Raw genomic sequence first — 16,532 nt, 5'->3', positions numbered from 1 at the left:
TTCAAAATAAGCACGAATAATATTAAATTATTAGAAGTAAAAGTACAAAACGCCAATCAAAGCAAACACAACACTATCACAAATAAAGGGAAATATTTACAACCATACCGAAAAGAAGGCACTCACAAAAGTATAGTCCACACACACACACACACACACACACACACACACACACACACACACACACACACACACACACACCGCATGAAATAAACAGATGAAACATGATGGTAAAAGAATAAATTAATGTGAACACAGGAATAAGAGAGAGAGAGAGAGAGAGAGAGAGAGAGAGAGAGAGAGAGAAACGTTATTCTGATAGCTCCGTTCCTCACACACTGGTAACATTGTTCAGGGCCTGAGGGCAGCAGGTGCAGTGTGTGCCCAGCCTGGTGACGGGCTGCAGCTGCCCCGCCACCCGCTGCAGTGCGCCTGGCTGGGAGAGCTGCTATATTTACTACGTGATATGACAGATGGACAGATGTGTGACCGTGAGCGAGAAGGGAATACTGTTTGTTTCTTTGATCTATTTCTTTTGGGTTGATATTGATTTGTCCTGTTTATTCTTGATATTATTATTTTTTTTTTCTGTTCTTAATTGACCATGCATAGGGATATGGAATAAGTAAAGATTTTTTTTAGAGGAAATAGGACGGGAGAGATGGTCGTTTGATACGTGTGTGTGTGTGTGTGTGTGTGTGTGTTATCATCACACTATTTGTTTTCCTTTTATTCAGTTTAGTTTCCGTCAGATTACATTTAACATAATTCATATACACTGTTCAATAAATTCACGCCAGTGACATTTCTTCCTCCTCCTCTCTCCCTGCTCCATTCCGTGCTACCCCATGCCCCCGCTGGCTGGCATGTGCTGAGGGGGAGAGGGATGCCCCAGGCTGGGTCACCACAGTGAACTGACCTCCAGTGTCCCGTTAGGTGCCCCCAGCTCATGCCTCACCCTCGCTTAACCTCTGATCATCTCGACTCATCCCGTTTCCCAGCGTGTCTCATTTAGTGAAGTCATCCTTGTAACTTTTTTATGTTGGAGGATTTTGCATGATTTATGAAATGTTGACATCTACAGTAGCGCCTCCGTAAATGTATGAAGAATGCTGAAGTTTTCAATATTAACGTTGTTCATCTCTTTTCCAAGCATCTCTCATTCAGTTAGTCACCATGATAATTGATTTTAAATGATTCAGCAAATTGTCGACATGCATAGTAATTGATGCACTTATGCTTATGCATGTGATACTTGGATTTTAAATGATGCAGTGCCTTGTTGGTGATGTAATATTTAAGTAATAACAGTGTATGTATTGTTTGAATAATGTATATGTCAAACAAGCTAATTACCGTATATAATTTTTTTCATTAGTATGGTTTTATATATTACAGTATATTCTTCACCCTCACAGCACTCCTTGGGGCTGTTCTAGAGTTCATTAGGGCCGCATGACCTCACCGCTGCATCAGTCGGTGGACCGTACAACTCGCCACACCCTGCTGGTAAAGAGGAGGGGGGAAATGCATTCGTTTACTTAAGACCCATATAAGTATAGTACTGGTTAAGTTTCCTTGGCAGACACGTATGCCTCACGCGACATATTAATAAATGTATTACGTAGTAACTGTAAAGAAACGTTAGGTATGTCCGGAGTGAGCACCTCGGATGATTGAAAGTAGTGAGAACAGCTATATTATTTGAAGTTAATAAGAGATGTTGGACTCCTTATGGTAACTTTTTTTTTTTCCATTTCTTCGTATAATCTCATGTTGTTGAAAGCGGGACATGTTTAGGACTAGGGCGAGGACCTGTGGACTGAGGTGGCTTGGAAGCAATGTACCTTCTTTTATTGTTCTTCTTCTTATTATCATTATTATTATTATTATTATTATTATTATTGTTGTTGTTGTTGTTGTTATTAATTATGACAAGTAAACCAGAAAGGTTGTTGCAGCTTCACTAAATGCTCATGTTCTTATTAGGAGTTAAATAGGGATGCTAGACTGCCATGAGTATGTTTGGTGGGGGTTTTTCGGCTTTTCTTTACTCCTGAGTTGTCTTCACGTCATTGGAGATTGAAAATGAAAGCTGGAAATGAGCGGCGGAAAGAGCAAGAAGCTGAAATTTATTTGTCCTCTTATATTAAGTCAGCTAAACTACCACGAGGTGCTTCTGGTGGCTTTTTGCTGCTCTTCTCATGATCCCGAGTTCTTCTAAAGATTGAAATGAAGGCGGGAAATCATTACAAAATCAGCGTTTTGGGGCGGGCAGAGCAAGGATAGCAGGGAGTCTTACGCCATTATTAGAAAATTAAAAGAGTATGCTAGACTCCAGATATTGGCTTGGTAGTATTATGTATTTTCCCTTAGGTTCTCTTGTCCTTGCTAGGGATTGAAAACGAAGGCGGGAAACTAGCGGCGAGCGGACCAATGGAGGCCGGGAACGTATTGTTTGGGCGTGACATCACCACCACCATGGCGGCTGACAGGCGGAGAGGCACGCTCCTCATCTCACTGCTTATTTCCCTCCTAATTACCCAGATTTCGGCGAAGTCCAGCGTGATAGACCTCGATGAAGACAACTGGCACCAAATGCTGGAGGGGGAGTGGATGGTTGAGTTGTAAGTATGGTGGAATGGTTATCTTCCGGTGGCGGTGGCGGTGGTGGTGGTAGCTCCGTCGACCTGCCACCCGCCTACCTGATCATCCCCATTACTGGTCCTCTTACCTGGTGCCTGCATGTCCTGCCACCAGGGTACTGAGGGTGTGTTAGGGCAGTTCTCATGGCCGGGGGAATGGGAGCCGTCAGTCCCTATTAGTTTCACTGGTCAGGGTTTTTCTTCCTACGTGGCCCTTTCACGATGATTGTATGATTAATTTATGATTTCCTCGTCCTTGTGTTCCTGAGAATGAATGGATGGACGGATATGCATGGCATAGATATTGTGATGGTTTGCCATCAGTTAAGTTAGGGATGAGTCAGAATTGCCAGCATATTTAGTTGAAATTGAGTTTATCTGTTTGTTTTTAACTGTATAGATAATATTTTAAATATGGTGGCTGGCATTGCCTCGACTTCCAGTTTTGCTTCAGTACCATTCAGCAGTAAAGCAGTGAGCTGCAGCAGGCATTGTTGTTATGTTCTCTCAATGTATTAGGTCCACCAGGTGTGTGGGACTCACCAGGTGTTCAGGGAATCCCACATTTGTTTAGCAGATGACATGCAAGGTTTATTATGTCATCTGTGTATAATTAGGACACAGCTTAATTAGGTGAAAATGTAGTTTCATACAATTCTTCCATTTTCATTATTTATCTCCAAGTTTGCATCAAGCTATAGGACTTGACCAAAAGAAAGGGTTTTAGAGTAGGAAAAGCTGATATGCTACCATAAAATACCTGTAGGAGTTTCACCACTGTCTGGACAATCCCAGATTTACAGTAGTTGTACGTATGTCATTATATTAGCCACTTACAGGGAGATGCACTTCAAAGATAACTCTAACCAAGGGGTTCTCAACCTGGGGTTTGTAAATCTCCATGGGTTCACAAGATTTCCAGTGGTACTTAGATGGCTGATCTAATAATATCCTTTGCGGTACCATTGCATATTGAGTTAGTGTCAGTCATTAAATTGTCACTCTGTTTGATGTCAGATTACTGGGGGTTCAGGTAGATGGTTGCACAACTTAAGGGCTTCATAACGAGAAAAAGGTTGAGAACCCTTGCTGAGTCTAACCAGAAATTTAGTCTCTCAGCCAATGGTGGCAAGTCTCAGTGGAACTCCCAACTGCTGTCCTTCAGTCACTTTGAAATGCAAGTCAAAGTCATTACCTTGCTAGTTTTAGCCACATAACAATGAATGGAATTTCTCATCATTCTGTGATATGATTGTTAAAGTTAGAAAATATATGGTAAATTTATTGCAGATGTAGAATATTGTTATTGTAGGTGTGTTTTCTGTAGATTGATGGTTACTAAAAATTATGTAATTTTATTTTCATTATCATCATATTTCTGTAGTACTATAGGCATATTTTTGTGTGACTATAACCTCTTAAATACTGGATACTTTTTTTTTTTTTTTTTCAGCTTTGCTCCCTGGTGTCCAGCATGCAAGGCCCTCAAGCCAATCTGGGCAGACTTTGCAAGTTGGAGCGATGACTTAGGTATCTCTGTAGGCCAAGTGGACGTCACCACCTCGCCTGGACTCTCTGGCCGCTTCATGGTCACTGCTCTCCCTACCATCTACCAGTAAGGCCAAGTGGATAAGATGACAGCAAACTGAAGACCTTGGAATTTTTTTATTAAGCTAAAGGAAGGATAAAATTGGCATGAGACACTATTTGAACCTTAATAGTTGAATGTAGCAAGTAGTCAGCTGTATTGATAATTCAATAATGTCAAAAAACGGTTTAAATTTAGCAAGTTTCACATCCCTGGCACTGAGGACAAAATTTGCAAAAGTTCCCTGGCTTGCCATATGATTCTCACACATAACAAATGTTTTTACTTATTAGATTTTTAAACACAAAAGACTTTCTCTCTCTCTCTCTCTCTCTCTCTCTCTCTCTCTCTCTCTCTCTCTCTCTCTCTCTCTCTCTCTCTCTCTCTCTCTCTCTCTCTCTCTCTCTTTCCCCTTATATATGTTAGCTTTATGAATGAAATATTGATACTACATGCTTTTTGTGATGTGAACCTGAAGATGTCTCATGCTTATCCACGTTGCCCTGCAGTGTGAAGGATGGGGTATTCCGGCAGTACCGTGGCTCAAGGGACAAAGATGAGTTCATGAGCTTCATTGAGGAGAAGCGCTGGGAGGAGGTGGAAGAAGTTCCTGCTTGGAAGTCTCCAGCCTCAATGCAGATGTCCATTGTGGCTCAGTTCTTTAAGGTACAGAAAGGGCTTTGTTTCCCCAAGCACAATTTTGAGTCAATACAGTAATCATAATTTTGTGAGTGCTGATATTGAATACAGTTAGCTATGTGCAACAAGACTGCACTGTACATATATATATATATATATATATATATATATATATATATATATATATATATATATATATATATATATATATATATATATGCAAGCTTATGATAGAGTAAACTTTAAGATCATGAAAATCATGGTTTCTAGTGTGTAACATGGAAAATATGGATTTCACTTGTGAAAATATATTTATTTTCCTTCCATTGAAAAGGTTAAAATTAGAAAACTATCAAGCTGGGTAAGTAATTCATACATGTTTTTCCATGTCACACTTTCTGTACAGCAGCACATAAACTGTTGATCAGCACTTCACTAAATGCAATATAGAATTCACAGTCAAGGCAAAGGAGTACTTTATTGATTTGCCAAAAACAATTAGGTTATGCTAGTTTACACAGTATTTTGTTTTCCTTTTGATCATTCTATATAAAGGCTGTCACGAGAAACTCAGAACAAGCTCATTCCGGGTATGAAAGATATAATGATATAAAGAAATTAACATTAGAAATTTGTTAACAGTTGAAATTGACATGTGAAGAGTATGTGGGTCAAATAGTTTAGGGTAACATTTTTTTTTATTTTAGTTTTGTTTTCAGAGATAATTAAACTATATAACAACCAGCATTGTTCTCTATTTATTATAAACATCTATACATTTTATTCAAAATCATTGATAAAATTACTGGCAGCTATTATACAAAGCCCTTCTGTGCCTAGATGTGGTCATTTCATTCTGTTTTATTTAACTAGATCATTGTTTACAAGTGACACCAGGAAAACTTGCATTCCAAAGTACAGTATTGTTATATACACTCACCACTCACTTATTCTGTTAAATAATTGTGTGCATTACATTTCAAGGTGACATTTGTGGATGGATTATGTGCCACATTTTTAAGTCATTGATATACACAGCTAGTCAGAGCAGAAGGTGCGGTACCTGCGACATCCTGTGAAAGAGATTAATGACACAGAAAATATGTTTCAATGAGGGTATTCACCTAAACTAGTAATTGATAGGGTGCCCTCATGCCTTCTTGACCTTTTCAAGTCCTTGGGAAGTGAATCATCCCGGTGGTGGAGATACTAAGCATCAATATTGTCCCATATGTCCTGAATAGTGGCTAAGAGGCATGGGAGAGAGGAGGTATCTCTCCTTTAGCTTCAGTTTTATGTACGCCCAGAGATTTTCTACAGGGTTAAGGTCTGGCGAATTTGCGGGCCAAGGTTTTAAAAGGCTGACATTGCAGAACCAGTCAACAATTAACTTTGCTGTATGGCACAGTGCACCATCTTGCATGAAGGTATCAGCATTGCACTTTTCCATGCACTTATCTTACTCATCTAGAATTAGCTCGAAGTAGTTATTTTGGTTCATACGAACATTCTTAGGCAAAAACACTAATTTTCCAAGACCATAGTAAAAAAACAACCCCAGACCATCAAAGAATCTTGGTTTTAATGTGTGTTGTGTAGTGTGGATCGTAACAGTTACTACCGGGTCTGTGGTACACACGGTTTCTCTGGTTGTCTGAAAGCTTGCCTTATCTAACCAAAGTACCCTACACCACTTACCTAAGTCCCAATCTTTGTGCTGAGACACAAAAGTGCAAGTCTACTGTTACGGTGACCATGTCTGAAGCAAGGTTTTGAAACTGCGCGGCAACTCCAGTATCACATGTTGCCTTTCACACATCTCCGCACAGTCCATTCAATCACCCCGGCCAGCATAAAGTGTTCCTGGTCTTAAGTTCATTGCTGTGTATGCGAGGGTTGGCCTCAAGCTGTCTTCGAATAATGTTCAGCGTTATCTAGCTCACACTGCGCTTACGCCCTTTCATGTTTGTAAGGTGGTGGTGAAGTGTCTCTTCCTCCCTCACGATAAATTTTGGTCCAACATTGAACAGTTCTGAGAGCTATACCAGTGTTTGCGGCAATTTCTTGATTTGACTTATTCTCCCTCACTAAGGCACAAATGACTGAGATTTGGGCCTTTTACTAATTAGTTGCCTAGGTCCCATAATAGGTAGTAACAAGGCACAATGGTAAGCTCATGCATCCACAAAAAGGGGGCGTGAGGGGGGGTAAAAGAAAATTCAAATTCAAGCACATGAACCACAGGCGAACGTTGACTAAGGAAACACATCATCTACTTTGGCTACTAGAATTGTCAGATAGCGACACAGCAAATCCCGCCGTATGTTTAAGAGTTAAGAAGGGATGAATGAAATTTGGTCAGAGTGGAAGCCATGGTCCCTTTCATGCCTTCCGCTCTGACCTCCAGTGTAGAAGACAAAAAAAAAAAAAAAAGGGAATATCTCTTAAGAGGACTTTGACATGGTAAATCGGTGAATAGACCAATACAATTGATCTATTATGATATGTAGGTAATGTTTAAAAAATGCATGGAATAGGTTTAACAATTCCATTGTTATTGCTGAGTCATTAGGGAGCTATAAAAAAGATGGGTAAATTTATGGAGGGTGAAAGGTAGAAATAGTCAGTTAAGTTTTATGTTAGGTCTAGTAATAACTTCTTACAACTCTCTTTTCTTAAGTTCTTAGAGCAACAGATCACTGAATAGTACTTGGTGTAGGAGGTACATTTTACTGTAACCTAAGCAGAAGTGCATAACATTCATCGTTCATCTGCCTTTAAACCTTAATTGATTTCACCGTTATGAAAACACAGCACTGTTTGCCCAATTTGAGAATGCTAACTTGAGATGTGTCTGGTATTGCTGGTATAGCAGTTTCAGGAAAGATGTTTTGTACTCATTTAAAAAGTTATGTGCTGTGTTTCAAAAAACATTCCATTTCTGATAGATTTCAAAATTATTACTTTTAGAGCCATTTGTTTTGGTAGTTGAATATCACATAATGTTTTGTGTGTGCATCTGTCTTGGAATGGGTTGTAACTGTCTAAGGCTAAGCATTCAATAATCCAACTGCTGAAACTCATGCCCTATATATTTCTGCCCGTAATCATGCCAAATCTATTCTCCAACTTACTAAAAACTCTTTCATCAATAGAAAATGTCAAAGTCTTTCCAATTCTAACTCCTCTCGAGATTTCTGGCATCTAGCCAATAATATCTCTAACAACTTTACTTCTTCGTCTTTCCCTCCTTTACTTCATCCAGATGGCTCTACAGCTGTCTCTTCTTTTTCTAAAGCTGAACTCTTCGCTCAAACCTTTGCTACCAACTCAACTTTGGATGATTCTGGGCATATTCCTCCTACTCCTCCACCCTCTGACTACTTCATCCCTAAAATTAAAATTCTTTATAAAGACGTTTTCCTGGCCCTCTCTGGCCTTGATTCTCGGAAGGCTTACGGTCCGGATGGAGTCCCTCCTGTTGTTCTCAAAAACTGTGCTTCCGAACTCGCTCACTGCCTGGTCAAACTCTTTCATCTGTGTCTCTCTACTTCTATTTATCCTTCTTGCTGGAAGTTTGCTCACATTCAACCTGTCCCTAAAAAAGGTGACCACTCCAATCCTTCTAACTACCGCCCTATAGCTTTGATTTCCTGCCTTTCTAAAGCCTTTGAGTCTATCCTTAATAGGAAGATAATGAGGCATCTATCAGCTCACAACCTTCTCTCTGATTGCCAGTATGGTTTCCGTAAAGGCAGATCTACTGGTGATCTTCTTACTTTCCTAACTGAATCTTGGTCATCCTCTTTAGGGACTTCGGTGAAACCTTTGCTGTCGGCCTTGACATATCGAAAGCCTTCGATAGAGTCTGGCACAAATCTTTAATTTCTAAACTACCCTCCTACGGATTCTATCCTTCTCTCTGTACCTTCATCTCCAGTTTCCTTTCCGATCGTTCTATTGCTGCTGTAGTAGACGGTCACTGTTCTTCCCTAAAACTATCAACAGTGGTGTTCCACAGGGTTCTGTCCTATCACCCACTCTCTTTCTATTATTCATCAATGATCTCCTAAATCTGACTCAATGCCCTATCCACTCCTATGCTGATGATACCACCCTGCATTATTCAACAGCGTTCAACAGACGCCCAACCCAACAACAATTAAATGACTCAAGGCGAGATGCTATAGGACGCCTAACTTCTGATCTTTCACTTGTTTCTGATTGGGGCAGAGAAAACCTGGTTTTGTTCAATGCCTCAAAAACTCAATTTCTACAACTATCTACTCGACATAACCTTCCAGACAACTATCCTCTCTTCTTCAATAACACTCAACTTCCCTCTCCTCTACATTAAACACACTCGGTCTATCCTTCACTAAAAATCTAAACTGGAAATTTCACATCTCTACTCTTGCTAAATCAGCTTCCAAGAAGTTAGGTGTCCTATGGCGTCTTCGTCCATTTTCTCTCCCTCCCAGCTGCTTGCTCTGTACAAGGGCCTTATCCGCCCGTGTATGGAGTATGGCTCTCATGTCTGGGGATCCACACACAGCTTTACTAAACAAGGTGGAATCTAAAGCTTTTCGTCTTATCAACTCTTCTCCTCTAACTGACTGTCTTGATTCTTTAAGTCACCGCCGCAATGTTGCATCTTTATCTGTCTTCTACCGCTGTTTTCATGCTGTCTGCTCTTCTGAACTTGCTAACTGCATGCCTTCCCCTCCTGCGGCCTCGCTGCACAAGACTCTCTACTTCTTCTCATCCCTATTCTGTCCATCTTCCTAATGCAAGAGTTAACCAGTATCTTCACTCCTTCATTCCCTACACTGGTAAACTCTGGAACTCTCTACCTGTGTCTGTATTTCCACCTGCCTATGACTTAAACTCTTTCAAAAGAGGAGTGTCAAGACACCTCTTACGTTAACTGGACCCTCCTTTTAGATTTTTTTGTTTTTTCTCTTTCTACTTTCCTCTTAACAGGGCCTGGCAACCAGCGGGATTTTTTTTTTCCAACACTTTGTTTGCCCTTGGCCAGTGCCCTTGTAATGTAAAAAAAAAAAAAAAAAAAAAAGTATTCATTGCAGAATTTGAGATGCCATGTTCTTCCCTTGTCAAAATCCCATGCAGCTAAAAGCAAAAGTATAACATGCAAACATATGTGTTGGATCAGCAGCAGAGAGTGAAAGGTTTTGGGTCATTGTTAACAGACTGGCTGGAAAGTTTTCAAAATAGCTTCTGTTTATTAAAATGTGTTTTGTTAATTTATTTTCTTCTTTCGCAAACAGAAGCTGAAATGTTTAGATAGAATTTAAAGATTGAGTGTGTTTTTTTGTATGAATGTTCACATTTCAGGATTGTGCTCTTGTCTAGTGGCAGATGTGTCTAGCTGTTACATTGGCAGACACTACTAATTCTAACAGTATAAATACTTCTTTGATTGCTTCACTTAGTGTTCACTTTAGTTCATTATTCATCATATGATCAGAAACCAATGTGTTTGGCTGTCATGTATGAAATCAAACAAATTCTTAACATGAAGTATATAATAAAATATCTTCAAATTTTTATAACAACTTTATTCTTCTCATTTAAACTTCAAATACCAGTTGCTATTATGGCTTTTATCCTAACTTGTGATGCGTTTTCTCCCAGCTGTCTATGGTGCTGCGCTCAGTCCACTCTGTGCTGGTGGAGGAATATGGCCTGCCCACCTGGGGCTCCTACTTAGTGTTTGCCCTTGCCACCATCCTGGTCGGTGCACTCCTTGGCCTGGTAGGTATCATTTAGTTTGACTGGAGAATGTACTTGATAACTGTAAGGAGATGATTTTCAATATGGTATATAGATTGCTATAAAAAGCACATGTTTGAGTGCTGAAAATATTTAACAGTAGTGTCGACCGGGGTAATTTGGACCAGGTTTTGACAAACTTTGATACTGTTCCCACATTTATTAAGATAAGCATACAAAAATTTTATGAATACATAAGCAAGTTATTGCCTTTAAATCACTAACAAAAAAAAAAAAAAAAAAAAAAATCATTCATAGCAGATTCTTCAGCTTTGAAGTAATAAGTGTAGTTCACAATTATCAAAAAAATGGGTTAATGTGAATCCCCCCTGCACCAGGGTAAACTGAACCACCCATGGGGTAATTTGAACCACCCTTTATAAATGAAAAAAAATATATATATATATATATATATATATATATATATATATATATATATATATATATATATATATATATATATAAATGGATATAATTCCTCAAAAAAATTAAGTTTTATTTCATAAACATTGAGCCTTTCACATTCAAAATAACAAAATCAATGGCAAGAAACAGTGTAGAACAAAAAACTGTTACTCATAGACTACATAGCCTACTCATTTACTTGGCTACTTTAGCCAATGTTTTGGTGTAACACTTGAAGTTATTGTATTCAGTAAGATTATTTATTCTGAATGTGAAAGGTACTTTTATAAGGTCCCTATGAAGTGATACATAAGCATATAATAAGCAGATTATATGCATATATATTACTAATGGGCACTCCTAGCAGACGAAAGAGGATCAGCTGAGTAAAAACAGGGTATAGGCTCAGGGTGTCAAAAGACTGGTCACGTTAATTTTCCTTCCCACTCTGCAGGCTAGCGAGCAACAGGGAGCTGATTTTTTGTATAAAAATACTGCTCATTGGTTTCAACATGAATTTTTCTATAGATTATTGAGCTGGCTATTGCTCGCTAGCCTGTAGTGTGTGTGAGCAGACAATTCCTAGCTTTTTGAAGTCCTTTATAGGCTTATAGTCTTTAAAAATTTCCCTAAATTACCCTAATTATCCTAATAATCATTATTGGGTATATAATGAGTCTAAGCAATCCCCTTTATAAGCCAAAGATGGCACAGGGCAAAATATTAATGCATATTCTCAAAATATAAACAATTGCGCACTAAAAAGTACCAGATTTCCCCTGGCCGCATTTTCCTTACCGGGGTAAATTGAACCAAAAAGTGAGCGTTAATTGTGAGAAAACGAAGCTAAATAAAGTATTGCTGATGAAATCATGTTAAAGTAGAGGTAAAACACTGTATAATCATCAATTTGAAAGAGGATAGTTAGCTGATGACATCATGTTAAAGTAGAGGTAAAACACTGTATAATCATCAATTTGGAAGAGGATAGTTAGCCGCGTCTGACCGCCACAACAAAGTTTGCCGAAACCGCTGATTTGGTAAACAAACTTTGCCGCACTTTTTTTTTTGGCTACGATTCAGTGCTTTCAGTCATATAATTGTAATTTCTTTCCCGTATCGATTTTTTTTTTTTTTTATCAAACCTACACAAGAAATGTGAAAATAGTTACTTTTTATCGTGAAATGCTCAAAACTTCAAAAAGAAATTTATATATGAATTTATTGTAAATAAGAATGAGGCGGTCTGAATTGTACCGGTTCGTTGGATGGTCCGATCTTCCCTGGTCGACACTAAGCTTGTTATAATAATTGGAATGGCTGTGCTCTTACACAAGAATGCTAAAATTGAAATGCAGAGACACATGGAAGTATGTGGACTTTTGAACATCCTCCATATGTACTGGAAGGAATGATGCTTAAAAAGCAATGATACTATAAATAGCTACAAATAAGGTGGTGGTGAAGCTCAAAAAAATTTTGCTTTTTTTAATTAATTTTGTTTTCATTTTTATTCATCTATAATTTTTTTCCGCTGTTGTTTCTGCTTCACTTATCCAATCTGTAATGAGTGACTATACACTTTACACTTGTAATAGCTTTTTAATATTTAGATTATATAATTAAACTTGCTTTCAGATTTTGGTGTGCATCATTGATTTTGTGTTCCCGCCAAAAGCACCAGGACCATCTACTGTTGTCACCAGTGCTGGACAGAAGGCAGATGATGATGTAAGAGATACACCAATAATATCTCTCTCTCTCTCTCTCTTTTTAAACTAATATATAAGGGCTTAAAGTAACACGTTTTATTGTGTTGCTCTTTGAAAAGACTTAAATGTAAAACATAAATATACGTGAATGAAAGTTTTTTTTACATAATAACTTATTCTACTAAATTAACACAGTGCCAGAGTGGGAGATTGTGTTTTTCGCCACCTGTGAGCAGCCACTTTCACTTGCTGTAGCGTCATTGTTTGTGTGTCACTTGTCGCTGCCGTGAATGCATTCCACAGTCTGGCTGTGTAAGATCGCTGGTGCTGCCACGAGTGTGATCGAGGCACGTGCACCAGCGTACTGGAGGTGGTTGCCCAGGACTCCCTCTGGACAGCTCGTGCTGGAAGCCTCAGTGAGCTGAGGTGAGGTACCTCCAACACTCAGGCCTTGTGTTGAACCACCAGAGCTGACATGTCCCGCTGATGCTCCAGCGACGTGACTCCCGTCTGCTCCTCCTGCTGCTGCTGCTGTGCGGCCATCCCCACCAGCCGCAGGGCACGGCGCTGTACGGCGTCCAGTCTCTGCAGGTGTGTGGCAGCACTCGACGTCCAGGACAGGGCACCGTACTCCATACAAGACCGTATCTGAGCCTTGTAGAGTGTAAGGATGCCCCGGGAGTCAAGGCTTCCCGCCATCCGACGCAGGGCAGAGACACGCAGGGACGCCTGGTGGGCCACAGCAGCGACATGGCGGTCGAAGCGCAGGCCACAGTCCACTGTCACTCCCAGCAACTTGATGGATTCCTGGTGGGGAAGTATCTGTCCTCCAAGGGACAGACGTCCTGAGATGGCCAGGCAGGCAGCTAGGGACCGTGAGATAACCGTGGCCTGCGTCTTCTCTGGAGCGAAGTCTACTTGCCACGTCTCTCCCCACTCCGTCACCGTCCTGAGCGGCCTGTTTATCTCTCTGACAGCTCGCTGACTGTCAGAGCAGCAGTATCGTCGGCGTATGCAAGGATCGACGGTATTTGCTGCAGGATCCTTGTGGAACTGAGGCCTGTATCAGTGACGGCTGGGATATCTGACCGTTGATGACTACTCTGAGGGTTCTCCCTTGCAGGTAGTCCTCGAGTAGCACAAGGAGGTTGCCCTGGATACCCTTGGCGCTCAGCTTTTGCACAAGGGCCGAGTGCCAGACCCTATCAAAAGCCCCAGCAATGTCCAGGGCCACCACAAGGCTATCCAGGCCTTCATCCAGGGCATCCTGCCAGCCCTGAGAGAGGAGGGTGAAGAGGTCCGCTGTTGAGCAGCCAGGCCAAAATCCAAACTGCCTGTCTGAGAGGAGGCGGTGTTCACTCAGGTGCTGACATATGACACCTGCCACCACCTCCTCCAGCAACTTGCCCACCACGGAGAGCAGCGAGATGGGTCTGTAGTTGCTGGGCTCAGACTTCGAGTTCTTTTTGTGCACTGGCACCACCCTTGCCTCCTTCCATATAGAGGGCCACCTGTTTTCCCTTAGGCAGGACTCAAACACGCTGGTGAGGGGACCTGACAGCTCGCTGGCGCAGCGTTTGAGGAGCCAAGGGCTAACGTCGTCCGGGCCGGTGTCTTTGCTCTCCTCTACCTCCCTCAACAGCTGCTCAACTTTTCCTGGCGTCACGTGGACATCAGTGACAGCGCAGTCTGTTTCCTGAGGGAGGTGAGGTGGGCGTCTACCCCTACTGTCATTTTTCCAGCGAAGAACTCAGCAAGCAGAGAAGCCTTGTCCTCATTGCTGGTGGCTGTTGTGCCGTCTGGCCTGGTGAGAGGAGGTATGGCGTTGCGGTGGCCTGTCCCTTGCTGCTCCTTGACGAGCCTCCACCAGGTCTTGTGGCCGACTCCTGAGCCACAGAGTTTTCGCCTCAAGTCCTCTTGCTGCTGTCGCCTTGCCCACCTGCAGGTAGCTGTCACCCTCCTACACACTGTGCGATAGCGAAACCAGTTATGGTGAGTTGGACGACGCTTGTACCTCACCCAGGCTGCATGCTTGGCCTCAGCGGCAGTTCGGCATCGGTAACCAAACCAGGCAGGGTCACCAGGCCTGGCAAGGTACATCCTGCTAGGGACGTGCTGCTGCTGGAAAGCAAGAAGCTTGGTGGTGAGGACACGGGCCTTTTCCTCCGCATTGCTTTTCAGCAGGGTGTCCCAGTCTGTGTGTGCGATGCTGTTTCTCAGGGCTGCCCAGTCAGCTTGCTCCCACAGCCAGATAGTGCGCGGGGCAGCAGCCTCCTTTTGCCATGCTCAGCTTGACGCGTGTCAGCATGGCGTGGTGATCAAGAGGTGCCCACCATCCCCAGCTGTTGGCACAGGATGCAGGAGTCAGGGAGGTATGTCAGCACAGGATCCAGTGAGCCTCCCCTCTCATGTGTAGGGAAGGTCACGTGGTTAGCTAGACCCTGCACCATTAACAGGCTGGTGAATGCATCCTGCTCCAGGTGGTGATTTAAATCCCCCAGGATCATGACATGTGAACATCTGTGCTGCTGTAGCAGTGTGTCCACTTTCTCCGTCAGGAAGTCCAGTGCCGAACGTCCTTGCCTGGGGGGGCGATACATGACACGTAGCACCACTCTGAAAAATATTGCCTCCATCCCTTGAGGCAGCATTATGTCTATTAACTGGCTTTGGAGGCCGTGTTTAAAGCAGGCAGCCACGCCTCCGCCTACTCTCTGCTCACGGTCCTTCCTTACCCATTTTAAGTAGCCCGAGATGTTGCCAAATGTCGGTTCGACCTCACCATTAAGCCACGTTTCCGTGACGGCAACAATGACCGCTTGATGTCGGAGGACAAAGTTGTGAGTGAGATCACCAAGATTTGTGCGGAGGCCCCTCACGTTGGCCGTCATGACAGTCAGGTGTTGACTGAGGTGGTTAATCCTCTGCTTACCCCTGGCACTGGCTTGACGGTGGACTACATGGGCATGGGGTGGCGCGTTACTGCCTGCCATGCCACATGGGTGGATTCCAGTCGTGAAGCTGTCTTGGTTGTGGTTGCCATGTTTGTGGGCAGGGGGGGTGAGGGGAGTTCTGAAAGGGCAGCTGAGGGTGCTGACTTTGTTTTCTCCACCCGTGTCAGAACCCTCTTCAGTATCATTTCCTGCCGAAGGTCAGTAGTGCGGCTGTAGCATACCTTGGATGTGTGTCCAGGATGGGAACAGTAATCACATCGCAGTCTATCTCCACCCCTGACGTCCCTTTGGAACCTGAGAAAGTGTGGGTGGGGCTGCGCTGTGGGAGGGTTGGGTCGCGCACCTGGTGTGAAGTGAGGTCCAGACCTCTGCTGACCTTGCTTCTTCCTCCTTCTGTTGTTTCTATTGTTCCTGTTTTTGTTACTGTTACTGTTGTCATTGTTGCTGCTGCTGTACCTGTTGTTGTTGTTGATGCTGCTGCTGCTGCTGCTACTGCTGTCCCTGTCTGTGTTGCTATTACTCCTGTTGTTGTTGTTGGCGGTGGTGGTGGTAGAGGCGGCTGCAGCGTCACTGACGGTGTTAGTATCTGTTTCTGCTACTACTTCAGTGGCAACATCGGAAGTAGCTGCAGTGCTGGTGCAGTCCGCCACTGTTAACGCATGCTTGAGGGGTCTGGGCTTCCCAGATTGCCATCATTGCCTCCAGCGGTCCGAGGAAGCACAGGCTTCTTCCCAGGTCCTGGCAATTGATGTCTGTGTGGCTGTTGTTGCTAGAGCTGGTGGAGGTCCTCTTATCA

General features: G+C 42.5%; 2 protein-coding genes across 3 annotated transcripts in view; one reads left to right on the top strand and one right to left on the bottom strand.

The window, feature by feature from the left end:
• The first annotated feature begins 361 nt into the window (after positions 1 to 361).
• LOC123515237 (thioredoxin-related transmembrane protein 1-like) overlaps positions 362 to 16,532 on the top strand; it is a 20,280-nt gene continuing 4,109 nt past the window's right edge. The window contains exons 1-7 of one of the 2 annotated variants that reach the window (XM_045273823.1): positions 362 to 491; positions 1,419 to 1,509; positions 2,396 to 2,627; positions 4,099 to 4,260; positions 4,743 to 4,899; positions 10,528 to 10,647; positions 12,709 to 12,801. In XM_045273823.1, the coding sequence (XP_045129758.1) occupies positions 2,437 to 2,627; positions 4,099 to 4,260; positions 4,743 to 4,899; positions 10,528 to 10,647; positions 12,709 to 12,801 (723 nt within the window). In that variant the 5' untranslated portion in view covers positions 362 to 491; positions 1,419 to 1,509; positions 2,396 to 2,436. The remainder of the gene's footprint in view (positions 492 to 1,418; positions 1,510 to 2,395; positions 2,628 to 4,098; positions 4,261 to 4,742; positions 4,900 to 10,527; positions 10,648 to 12,708; positions 12,802 to 16,532) is intronic. The other variant, XM_045273822.1, reaches the window with a different exon arrangement.
• The window catches only part of LOC123515236 (5-methylcytosine rRNA methyltransferase NSUN4-like), a 23,705-nt gene continuing 17,607 nt past the window's right edge, over positions 10,435 to 16,532 (bottom strand). Inside the window, exon 11 of the mRNA XM_045273819.1 lies at positions 10,435 to 10,687. The gene's annotated coding sequence lies outside the window, so the exon portion shown is untranslated. The remainder of the gene's footprint in view (positions 10,688 to 16,532) is intronic.

The sequence above is a fragment of the Portunus trituberculatus genome, chromosome 38, assembly GCF_017591435.1.
Source record: "Portunus trituberculatus isolate SZX2019 chromosome 38, ASM1759143v1, whole genome shotgun sequence".
NCBI classification, from domain to species: domain Eukaryota; kingdom Metazoa; phylum Arthropoda; class Malacostraca; order Decapoda; family Portunidae; genus Portunus; species Portunus trituberculatus.
This window is presented reverse-complemented; position numbering and strand designations above follow the sequence as displayed.